Consider the following 13,116-nt stretch of genomic DNA (forward strand, 5'->3'; position numbering starts at 1 on the left):
GTTCATGCTCCATATGGTGCCGCTTGTTTGAAAGAGTTATTTTTAGGCCTTCTGATTTCTGAACCTGAGAAACACTGCTGTCACTCACATCGTCTCTGCCATTTCTATGTTCGACTTCCCTCTGGTTCGCTTGCTTGCTTTTGTACGTGTGTGTTTTGAGAAGCACTATAACCAATGAGATCCTTATCTCTCTGCAGTTGTAACTGTCTGCACTTTTCAGGTGACAGAGACCTTTTTCTACACAAACTTAGCATGCCTTCTATCTGCAGTTTTTCACCATATGTTTTTACTTTCTTCTTCTCTCACTGTCCATTCCAAATTATGAATTTGAAGAGATTTATCGACAGGTACCCCTCGTTGACCAAACTGCCATAAAATAGCACTTAGCAGACATAAATATCAATAATGTGGGGTGCACGCTGGTCCATTTAACCCTGACATAACTTGGCACTCTGTATGCCAACCTGTTATGTGACTGGGCTCCAGTTCTCACCTGCTCTCTTTACTTTAACAGTCCTTCTGCCTCGGCAGGGATGCAAACAGAAATGAAAAGCATTTTAGTACCTTGAAGTAAAGCCAACTCGACAGAAGAATGATCAAATCATAATTAATGTGTTGAAAGTGGTGACATCGTTCGAAGAGTGTTGTCACTTTTTCACAGCACACACTGTGCCGAGACACATGGCACAAATCAAAGGAATCACACATGGAACAGAACAACCAAATGTAAATCAATAGTGCAAGACCTGCTGGTCTGAAGAGCAGCTTGTGCATTATAATTTAGGACCTCTGAACATTTTTACAATTTCCTGAATGTCTAAAATATAAAAAAGTATTTTTATGAAGTTGCATGATGAGGTGAACTGAGGTAAAATCTGATTGATCTCTGTCATAAAATATATCATAAAAGAGAAGATGGAGAAAAGGAGCCAAGGAGGAGAGAAACGTTTTTCTTGGCAACTCTTACGATGATTTTCCCCCAAAAAATAAAAGCTTGAACTCATTATCTGCAATATTCCCTTATTATTTAGTAAATTCATTGAATACACTAATTACACTACCAGCTCTGTATGACCTAATTTATTTGTAGTGTGCTAGCACGAGATAAGACATGAGGCCTGTTTTGATGCTGCTCCAACTCTCTCTCTCTCTCTCTCTCTCTCACTCTCTCTCACTCTCTCTCACTCTCTCTCTCTCTCTCACTCTCACTCTCTCTCTCTCTCACTCTCACTCTCACTCTCTCTCTCAGTTTGCTGATGCCTCTGCACCATCTCAACGGCGTGCTATATTTCTGAAATATTTCCATTTGTTTCCCAGCGATCTCAGCATTGTCATTGTTCTCTCCCATTTCCCTTTCATTCACTAGAAGAATAGTCAGGCAACCTTATGAGGCAAAATTGCCTCCAGTGGAGCCGGGGAATGGCAAATGAGAAAAAATCTATAACGTTCTGCAGTAGGCTCTGAAAAAGACAAACAAATATTCCCGGGCAGAAGTGTTGCTGGTCACAGCTGTTGGCAGAAGTGTTCATGTGTGAGTTTGTTGTTCAGTCAGAAAATAATGGTAATCTGTGCTTTTAACAAGTCAACAGAAACATTTTTAAAAAGAAAATGGTAATGAGAAACAGCTTGGGTTTTGTGTCATTATTGCTGATTCTTTATCCGTTAAGAATGAATATTTGCATTTGTGCTTTTGTTCCAACACTGTTAATTAAAATAAATATGCAATCATTGGCTCATACTGGAAATGTCAGATGCTAATGGTCCATTCAGAGCATTGCTCAGCTTGCTGTGAAACCAAGGCTTATATAAACTAACACAAAATGATGTTATGTAAAACCAATAATTTATAGATGTTGTCCTTATTCTTACATTTCGTATTGTTACTAGTATTTGTCTATTAAATTATTCCTATAACATAGCAGAGGTATAGTATAATATTACAGAATAATCCCCATATTACATATAGGGACAGTACATTTAGCTCCACAGGATGATAGGAACACTGCACACGTTTTGTCAAATGCGTTTTAAGCCATGCTCCTCAGAAGGATGAGCCTATTCAATCAATAATCTCATATATTTTCGAAAACACCAGGGTGCTTATCAAGGGCTTTGGAGAGACACAGGAAATTGAGTTTGTCCAGTCTAATTATGGGCAGAGTCATGCAGCTCCACAGACGTACCATTTCCCTCCCATTAGCAGAGATGTGTTATTCATGAGGGCACATCTAGTGTGAACTATGCTTTACTGATATTCTACACAGTCACTTCTTGGTCTGTCAGGAGACCTGGGCCATTGTGTTTCATTTATTTATCTATTTCCGTTTCTGCACCTCCAAAAGAAAAAAGGGAATTTGGTGATGATGAGGTCACAGGGCCAAACATGCTTATGAAGAGATATCAATAGCATCAGTCATCAGTAACCAGCGGGGAGGAAATGGGGGGTGATGGGAAGCTGCACGGAAGTGAAAGACTTGTGACGAGAGTATTAATACGCAGCCCAGACTCCATCCAGAGATAGCTGCGCCTTTTTCTTTTCCAAAAACACATTCTCTCTCTTTTAGAGCATCTCCTTTATTCTGCCAAATTCCAAAAGGCTCTATTGGCATATATATGTTCTGTTGTGTCCAAAGCTATTTATATAATACAATCTGAGCTGAATGGAACATTGTGTGAGCGCACAATGCAGCTATGACACACATTAATTTCTTACATTTTCATTTAAGGACAGCATTCCCACACAATACTTATTTTTCCCTCTGTGCTGAAAACCAGTCTCCCTATGCAAAGCTCTGTAAACAAGCGTCATTCAGCCTTTTATGCTTGTCACACTGACATTATCCCAAACCTGATGCATCGCTTAGTGTTTCTAAGGAGAGCCTATACACATACACTAATGCACGTATGTGTCATTTATGTCCACAACTGTATTTAAAGTAGCAATTGGAGGTGTAAATACATGCAGTGCTGAGATCAATGAGTTGGCAGATGTTAAAGTCTCCAGTGGAAGTGCATGTTATGCCATCTTCAAAAGAGAGCACACATGCTCTGTGTGGCTGGAAACAAGAAAAAGGGTGTATGCTTCTCCCTTGTCTCTCAATCTGCATGCGGAAGGGAGTGTACGAGATACTCTCAACATCTACATCATAAATTCCCCTCTTCTAAAGCCTCATCAGGGATGAAGCTAAAAGATTGTGTGCATAGGGAAGGAATGGAGGAAGATATTACACACCTTATCTACTGTGTTTTATTCAATGTTCTTCTCTGTAAATAGAGGTATTTGGCAATGTGGAAGAGATTAAGTAGGGTAAAGAATCTATTACTTTGTCCTGACAAGCTAAGGAGAGTGAGAGGAGAGGAGGCGCATCCTTGTGTCCAACGTGATTAGCAGATCACTGATTCAAATTGTCTCACTATCTAGGCAGCATCTACATTCTCTTGCTCGCTTTCCCTGTGTATCACACTTCTCACTGTCTGTCTCTCGGATGCTCAGACTATTTTCCTGCTAGAGATCTACATAATTCTATGGACATGCATGAAGTAAAGTGTTAATGGAAATAGTTCAAGGCCTCAACAAATATAATTACTGGAGTGAAAAGACGATCAGTAAAATGAATAAGGGAATCTCTTGGATGAATTCCTGCTGCAGCAGGTGATTGAAACAAGTATCAATTTCGACTCAGAACAAATGTGAAAGCAAAGGACAAATTAAATTTGCTGTATTTTGTGTGTTCTTTATGGAAATGCTTCTTCTGTGAGGGTTAACATTGTAATAAAATGTGAAATACCTGCATCTCAAGTACCTGGTGGCTGCTGCTTAATGGATGCTGGACAATTTACTGTGGCTTGCCTTGCTTATTTGTTTGATAAATAAAGCAAACCATTATTTCCCTGGAGTAATGTAAAACGTTTTCACCCTTTACTCAGTCAGTATGTTGCCATGCTTGATAAATCTTCATGAAAATGTTGAATAGAAAGAAAGATTGAGATACAAACAGCTGCAGAGTGAGACATCGGTGTGTCAAATCTGGATATAACCAGTTACACACTAAAGGATCCATGTCCGGATGCAGGTCATGACATCTAAATGAAAAGTGTAAATAAAACAAAGGCCTACTATAGTGCTGTCACGATCTCCAACACAAAATATCTACATGCATACTAACACACATTCAGATTCAACCTTTTGACAGTGTTCAACCGTGAAGAATCACTTCATTTTGTGGGCACATTTCTGGTTCAGGAGGATGCATGCATTTCCATTGTTGCCCAGTGGCAGGGCTTAACAAATAGGATTAGATCCGTGCCCGAGAGAGCACACTCCTGTTCAGGTGACACACGGCTCCATGCTCCAGCTCTGCAACTAGACACAGAGAATTACTGTTAAAGGTCAGTGGAGTCAGACGCTGAATGTCACAGCTTAGCCACAGTTTGGCGAGAAAATACATTAGATAAATACGCCTGTCTCTTGGTGTAGAGTAATTCTGCAGCTCCTGAATTTCCAGCATAAAAGAGCCAGGATTACAGGGCGAGTTAAAAGGCAACAGAGGCATATCGATTAGAGGCAGTGAATCAGGTCTCTGCTATGCTCTGAATAATAAATTGAGGAGAAGACAGCCAGGGGTTGTGATGATGCGCTGTGAGTTGTGCTCATTTTAGATGAGACTGTGGATAAGTCACATCTTGCGTCTCAAATATCTGGGGAATCATGTCAACGATCTGAAAGCGCCTCGGAGCAGCTTACTACAACTTTAAATAAGCATTCCACGCCCCATTTAACAACACAAAAAGACTCATCACATCATTCGTTCGCTGCAAAGTAGTGCCGATGGACTCTCAGGGAAAGGAATGGACTCTTAATAGCACATCTCCCTAAGGTGGCATAATATTGGAAAGGGTCATTTTTGAAATAGCTGCATAGATGTGGAATCAGACAAAAGTCTTGCAAGAGCCAATCAACTTCACTGAGACGTCTTGTGACTCAGTGGAGCACGAGTTATTGGCTGCTCTCCACTTAGTGGATTCAGGCAGTAAACTGTGACAGAGAGGATCCATGACATGTAGCACGTGCTGTGGCTCAAGTTGAACCAATATCGATGCTTTGTGAAATACAAAACACAAAATGAACTTGCAAAATTGTGACTCCATCCCTTTTTAATTCTGCTCAGCTGTACAAAACTGAACCAACTCTTAATGTTATTCATATATATATTTCTCCTTTTCAGGTTTGGATCTAGACAAGAAGGCACTAACTCTAAATTTTGAAGTTACTTACTTTTCACTTTTTTCTTTCCTGTCTGTCTATGTGTGTGTGTGTGTGTGTGTGTGTGTGTGTGTGTGTGTGTGTGTGTGTGTGTGTGTGTGTTTGGTCACTGCAGGCTGTGGGCTGGAGTTCCTGCTGGTTCTCTGTGGGCTTGAGTTTTCATGGTCTTGCCCCCGTCACTGTATCTGCTACACTGCACCAAGCACCGTCTCCTGCCAAGCCCATAACTTCCTGTCGGTCCCCGAAGGCATTCCTCCTGACAATGAGCGCATCTTCTTACAGAACAATAAGATCCATCGCTTACTTCGGGGCCACTTCAGCGCCAATACGGTCACTCTCTGGATCTACTCCAACAACATCACATACATTGAGCCGTCCACGTTCCACGGCTTCACACTACTCGAGGAGCTGGATCTGGGAGACAACCGCCACCTGCGCTCCTTGGCTGAAGACACCTTTCACGGGCTGAATCGACTCAATGCGCTTCACCTGTACCATTGTGGGCTCGCTTCACTTCCTAGTAACATCTTCCAAGGCCTCAGAAACTTGCAGTATCTCTACTTGCAGGTACTGTAAACGGTTCTTTTTTGGTTCTTTTTACCACCAAGACTAAAAAACAAATTTGAACTAACACATATTCTATGCAAAATTAATTTCTACACAACCCACGTAGCCCACTCCTAAAGTATGTTGTAAAATTAATGTGTTGTTTATTTGCAGTGCCCTCCGCTGCCTCACTTGAGTGACAAGCTGGCAGTTGCATTTTACGACATCAGCAAACAGCCTTAACTTTATCAACAATTCTTCCATCTGTGGTGTCAAACCCAAAGTTCTTCAACACATTGCTTCTCAGATGGTTTGGCGTCAATATTATCAATTCAGCACTGCTTGCAAGTTTTCTTCATTTTGTGAAAGTAAAACAATAGTATAGTTTACTGAAGGCAACAGGGAATACAATAGGTCAGATGGATGCTCCCACTGCAGTACAAGGCAAAGCTTGTATTGCTTATTCACTGAGAATTTTGAATTCGATTTATACTATGTGCATCGTATGCTGCTTCACAAAATGTATTTAAGGCATGTAGACACAACTTATTGTTACAGTAATTTAGTACAAAAATGTTGGAATGAAAACATTGCACAATATGCTTATCTTGTGATTGTGTCCTCTCTGCATCTCCTCAGGATAATCATCTGAAGTTCCTGCAGGATGACACATTTACGGACCTCCACAACCTGAGCCACCTGTTCCTGCATGGAAACCGCCTGTGGAGCCTTAACCAGAACACCTTCCGAGGCCTTCGAGCCTTGGACCGACTGCTTCTGCACCAAAACCAGATCGAGTGGGTTGACCGCCTGGCCTTCCATGACCTAAAGGGTCTCACCACCCTCTATCTGTTCAACAACACCCTGATACAGCTGTCCGGGCAGTGCCTGGACACACTGCCCGCATTGGAATACCTGCGCCTCAATGACAACCCCTGGTCATGTGACTGCAAGGCTCTGTCGCTTTGGGAATGGTTGAAGCGTTTCCGAGGTTCGACGTCTTCAGTGGGTTGCCAGGCGCCGGTTGATATGTTTGGGAAAGACCTCAAGGAGCTTCGCAAGGAGGACTTCCCCAACTGTTCACCAATTGTACCTAATTCGGAGTCCAGAGCCCAGACTAACAATTTGTCTGGCACGGTTAATCCCTCCATGAATCGCAGTGTAGTGGTGGGATCTGGAGGGCAGACCCACATAGTGCACCCCTCGAGGCCAGGCCGCTCTCGGAACTGCACTAAGCCTCGTAACACGATGAGCAAGGGGAAGGATGACAATGAGGTTCACCACTCAAAGGAGGTCATGGCAGACAAGGAGGATTCCTCCCCAGATTTCACAGATGGGGGCAAACATGACCACACATCCCCAGACGGCACCGTCACACGGAGGAAGCACAAGTGCGCTCCCCGGACCACTGTACGCCCCCCTAGTGGGGTTCAGCAAGCCAACAACAGGGCAACCATATCCCAGTCATTACTACATGTCTGTGCCCTCTTTGTGGCCTTGATAATGACAAATATTGACTTTATTTTCCGTTGACCTTCAGAGGATATGGCAGATGCTAATACAACACGCCCTTAGACCCTCTCTTGCTCCTGCACTACAAGGCCTGTGTGTCTTTTATGTATGTGTGTGTGAGTGTGATTATACGTGTAAATGTAGTGTAGGGAGCGTTACTGTTCAGACTGAAACAGGCATCAAAGCATCAAACATCTACAATAGAAAGACTCGCAGCACAAATATCGAAGGGACTGAGAGACAGAGACTGATAAAAGGTTAATGCAGACCAAGCTTGCACTGCCACTTATGCCAGTATGATTTCATTTCATTGTCATATGTCTTGGTATCTTATGTATTTTTCAACGTCTGTTTCTCACTCAAATGGAGCTCAGATTACCAAAAGTTGGTGAAAAGAGGAATAGATGACAATGAGGTAGCCTAAAACTCGATAGCTAGTTAGCTCTGAGACAGATAAGCTAGATCTTCAAGTGCTCCATCCAGCTTTAATTTCCAGTTCACAATTTGTTTGTTATCAAGACGGTACAATTGTTAAGTTGATGACCCTGTAAAGCCTCCAGCGTCAGTCCTATCTTGCTCTCATCCTTTCTGCCAAATGTATTTTGTCCAAACAATTGGGTCTAAGTGTTTCTCATAAACAAAGAAGTAAAGTGTTAGTGTGGCAATAAATTGTCAGTCAGTATAAGACATAGGAATGTGCCATTCCAACAAAATGGAAATCTATAGCCACAGATGTTAAAGCTATAAACACACTAGCTTGCATTGTATGAAGCCGGAACAAATTGTAATAAGTATTCTCTACATAATGCTTTTTTGAGGTACTGTACCAACCTTTCTCCACATTTAATAGTATTTTCTCGTTGATATAACATTTCTACACACAACACTTCTCTCCTTCTGGGCAACTGAATATTTAGCTGCTAATTGTTTCAAGATGATGAGGACTGCCATGCGCTTTTTTCATTTGCTTGGAAAACAATGTGTGTCTCTGGGAGTTCAAGCTGTGAATATTGAAGACGTCTGTCTATATCTTGTGTCAGATGTTGTTCATTTGATTTTTCTAAGACACAAAATGGACCAAGAGACGGATCCTTGTTGCAGGGCCAACAGGAGCCTTAGAGGGGGCTTTCTCAGTTTCAAGGTGAGGTTGTGCTGATCTGATCTTTCCTAAGTGAGGGATTACCTCCCTCATTGAGAATGTGAGGAACACGTTTTTTTTCTCAATCACCTAACTTCAAAGGAATTCAAGAACAAGACTCGAGAAAAAAAATGTGTGTGTACCTTCAATGACTCGTGATCAATAAAAGATTTAAAAAACATTTTTGAATGGAGCATGGCAAAAAAAGGGATCATGCAGAGAGAATAATGCCTCTTAATTAACTGTGTGTGATGTGATTGTTCATGGATGTGGAGATCCAAGACCAAGACAATCGCTTCGGAAGTAACAAGAGGATGCAGTACAATGCAGAGCGACAGATGGACAATTACGGGACATCTTGCTTTACTTCTGGAGCTTTGTGCCTCCCTTAAGATGGTGTTTGTATCAATGATGTGAACTATACTATTAACAATGGAGACAAGAGGACTTCTTGCAGTGCTGATATTAATCATTTACTGTATAACTATGAGAAAAACAATATCAGTGACATCAATGATAACAGGGTTTTCTGCTCCTCCTGTCAGGGGGAGTCTTTCGATTTTTAATTTTCTGGTGATTTGTTTATTTACGTATTTTTCATGCTATATTTTTAGAACTGTTATATTTGTTAAAGCACAATTCCTCACCTCCCTATTTCTTGTTCTGCTGTATGCCTATTCATCTTCTTTCTTTGCCATGATTCAATTGTTCAGTAAGTTATCATCAGAAAACAGTACAAAATGTTTATAAAGATATTAAAATCTATATCTTCTTATGTCTACCGTTGCAGTCTGAGTCTGTTTATTGCTACATTTAAGGTTTTATAGGCTCGTTTGGAGAAAGTAAAAGGCATGCTCGATCCCCTCTTCTTGTCTTTCTTTCCTTTTAATTAGTTTAAACCAGGAATTGATTCTGTTAGTTATTTCCGCCCGGTTTTTCCCTCTGTCTTTGCTCTATTTTGCAATTTGTCTCCCTCGATCAGTCCTGTTGGCTTCCTACAAACAGATCCCCTCTTTCTGTAGACATCTGGTATTTATGTGCACTATACAATGTAAATATTAGTGATTTGTTGGCTCAAAAAGCCCGTTTTTATCAACAACATACAGAAGTTCCAGACCACCAGGACAAAAAAAAAGAAAATTCAAAGTCGACATGCAGACTATGGTGTGATATGTTGCAGTTCAATAAATCATCTAAAAGCACTGAGGATATTAATGAAAGTGTCACATGGAATCTGTAGATATTCCAGGCTATTATAATTATTAATGGATCTTTAGAACATAAATTCTATTTCCCCTTCTTTAAATTCCCCTCACCGGGATAGAAATTGATCCACAAGTAAGTGTTCCATTTTACTTTCTTTTTTTTTTTTAATTGTGTTAAATGATAAATGAGCACAGAAGAAGTGGTTATGTGCATGGATGAGAGTACTGTGTAATTATATTCAAACTGATAGCAGGTCTGACATCTGGTGTATGATGCTCATCATACTCTCCAGTTTTCTCTCCCCTGCCAGCTCATCCAACACCCACCTCATAACTACTCATACTGTCGATCTCACAATCATTTTTGCTTTTCCTGCACATAACTCACTAAAAATCATTCTTGCTGGTTAGAAGATTAAACATTTTATCCCTGGAACAGCCCAAAAATTGCAAAAGTTAAACAATTAAATGAAATGAATAAAGCTACATCCAATTATATTATACAAAATATAGTTTTGGCCAAATCCCAAACAAATCTTCCAATTCTCTGGTTTTGATGATGATGTACACAATTAAAGTACTGCTTACCATGTGAAAAAATATTATCTTTGTTTTTAATGCCACCAAATGCCTCCATTGTACAGTGTACAGGTAGATATTTCAATATCCCCCATAATGATCAAGTCCATAGTCAGCAAAGGGTGATTTTATTATTTCCATGTTTGAGTGAGCTGAATAAGAGGATAAATGTCAAACAGGATATAAATGAGCCATCCTTGCATCCATTTGTATCTGTTTGCTGGAGCTGATGGGGTGTGGATTTTCCAATAAGCTTGTTCACATGCACACGAACATCCATCACTGTAATTTAGGTGAAACAAGGAAACAAGTGCACAGAACTTCATAAATGTGAGAATAAACATGCTTATTTGATGTGCTAAGGTTTTATTTACACTGACTGTAGGTTAAGGTAAAGGTAAGACTACGTTTCAATTATATATGGAAGCTGTAAATTGTTGCATTTTAAAAGAGATTCATTTGAATAAATTATGTAGCGACTCGTTTCAGGGTAAAATTAACTCTCTGTTTGGTAATTAAACTGCTGGTGTGTAGGATAATATAATTGCAACTCAAGGTCAATTTACAAACTTTTTCAGAGTTTTCATTCTAGGACACGTGATGACACCTGAGCCAGATCCGTTCACTGACCGTGACCTGCTGTTGAAAGTGCTCATCGCTCAGCATTCACTTGCTCATGTCCAGAGTCCTTGTCATGTTCCCTAAAGCTACACGTGATGCCATACAGCACACATTTGTTTTCCTCTCGGGTGAGGTGCTGTCTTTACTGTGCACACCAGTGATCTCAAAGGGATTCAACATTTTGGGAAATACTCTTATTTGCTTTCTTACAGAGAGTCAGATGAGTAGATGGATGCATTCTCCTGTATGTCTGTTATGAAACTACAGCCAGCAGATGGTTAGCTTAGCTTTGCATAAAGACTAGAAACAGGGGGAAACAGCTGGCCTGGCACTGTACAAAGCATAGGCAGGTGGTCTTACAGGGCTTAAGCCCCAAATGTTTTTAGCAAAGCCCCGAATCTTTTACTGTTCATCAGGCGTGGTATTTTATTGCACTAAATCCCGATTATAGCTGCATAAGAGCCAATGTGTTTAAAATGTATAGTTTGTTTCCTCCCCAGTGTAGTCTTAGAAAGCAAGCACTTGACATTAAAACTTAAGATACGCCAGCTATTGATCTAATGATTATACTGAAGAGTTCAACTTTCCGCCTGCCACAGAGTTCAACCTGCAGACTGCCTCTCGCCTGGATACCAAACTATATACAGTATATTATATTGCACTTATTGACATTGTAATATTTATCAATCTATGCTTGGCACCAGACTTTCAGTAGGACTAAGCCCCGGATCTGCACTGAACATTGAACCGGTCCTGGTACAAAGGTAACAAAATCCACCCACCAGCACCTCTAAAACTCACTAACCAACATGTTAGATCTGGTTTGTTTTATACGAAGAAAGAAATGTCTTACCGTCCCAATCTTTATGCCAAGCTAAGCTAACTGTGTCTTGGCTGTAGATTTATATTTAATAGACAGACATGAGAGTGCCATCAAACATCCCATCCCATGACTCTGCAAAAAAGCTAATTATTATGATTTCTACAATGTCAAATTATTTCTTTAAAGTGTGAAAAGTCGAAACTAGATGTTCAGCATCCGATGTCTGTCGAACCCAAACCAATCACAGCATCAACTGGGAAGAGGCCAAAGATTTTGAGCAGGAGTCACAGCCGGGACAAAGGCTCCAATCTACGCCCTGCTGTTATCATGTGACCTACCACACTTAGGTGTTGTGGTAACAACTGAGCCAGTTCCATTCACTGATGAAGACCATGAGATGTGTTTGTAAGCAATAAAGAAGCTAGAAAATGGACCTTGAGTTGAGTTTTGTTGTTCACCCGTTTGAAAACACTTATACAACTATTTCCATAATGCAAATATAACCTTTGAAAATGTGTTCATATAAAAAGAAATAAACTAAAGACTAATGAAGCGTCAAAGTCACTTTGACCTTGTGCTGTCATTGTTTTCAAAATCAAACTCTAAATTCTTTTGACTTATTAGGAACTAAACCGACAGTTGGACATTTTACTGTGATATCAATTGAGAATAAAGTCTACCTCCATTTGTTTATCACTGGTCAATCTCCGAACACATCAGGTATCAATCTGACTCCATTCATAGACTGTTAACATCAGCAAGTTTTTGCAGAGCAAACAACAGGACACCTGAGTTTTCTAAACATGCTAATTAGACTCATTGTTGAACTAATGAAGCTGGAGCAAATTAATAATAAATGGCACTTTAAACTTGGGCACTATTGTTGCGTTCATTTCCAGCCCGAGTTATTGGTATCTTGTCGGTGGAGAGTTTTACACAGAATTGTTTGATTTTCCTCAACTTTGAGGTAAATTAGTATCACAGATACTCTCATCCGACTTGACCCAGTTTGTTAGAAAGAACATCAAAGGCAGGGAAGTAATTGTAATTGTCTCATTGCAGAGGAAATCTAGAAGCGATCAGCGTGCAGCGAGGACCCAATTCATCTGGCAGATCCTCTGTGTAAAAACAGGTAGGACAACGACTGTATCGTTAGAAGCCCGAGCCAAAATGCTGCTGCATAATTAAAAGATGGGATGAGGAGAAATAAGTGCTAAAATGTGGAATGTGGGATCATTAAGAAAATGAGAGAAGCGGAGGGAGAGAGAGCGGGAGGCGACAGTACATCAGTAATTGAGCGGTTAGAGGGAGGGGAATTGGCTGAGATTCATGCAGGAGGAAATGACACACAAAAGCAGCACAACCAGATATGTGATATCACATTAATGAGACGGAGAAGAAATAAGACACAGAAGTGAAATAGATAAAA

At 40.5% G+C, this 13,116-nt stretch overlaps 1 protein-coding gene across 1 annotated transcript in view; it reads left to right on the forward strand.

Annotated features, from left to right (window-relative positions):
- Window positions 1-9,234, forward strand: part of rtn4rl1b (reticulon 4 receptor-like 1b) — a 123,039-nt gene extending 113,805 nt beyond the window's left edge. The window contains exons 3-4 of the mRNA XM_029446282.1: window positions 5,379-5,830; window positions 6,449-9,234. Of these exons, the coding sequence (XP_029302142.1) occupies window positions 5,379-5,830; window positions 6,449-7,342 (1,346 nt within the window). The 3' untranslated portion in view covers window positions 7,343-9,234. The remainder of the gene's footprint in view (window positions 1-5,378; window positions 5,831-6,448) is intronic.
- Window positions 9,235-13,116: the final 3,882 nt, after the last annotated feature.

The sequence above is a fragment of the Cottoperca gobio genome, chromosome 13, assembly GCF_900634415.1.
Source record: "Cottoperca gobio chromosome 13, fCotGob3.1, whole genome shotgun sequence".
Classification (NCBI taxonomy): Eukaryota; Metazoa; Chordata; class Actinopteri; order Perciformes; family Bovichtidae; genus Cottoperca; species Cottoperca gobio.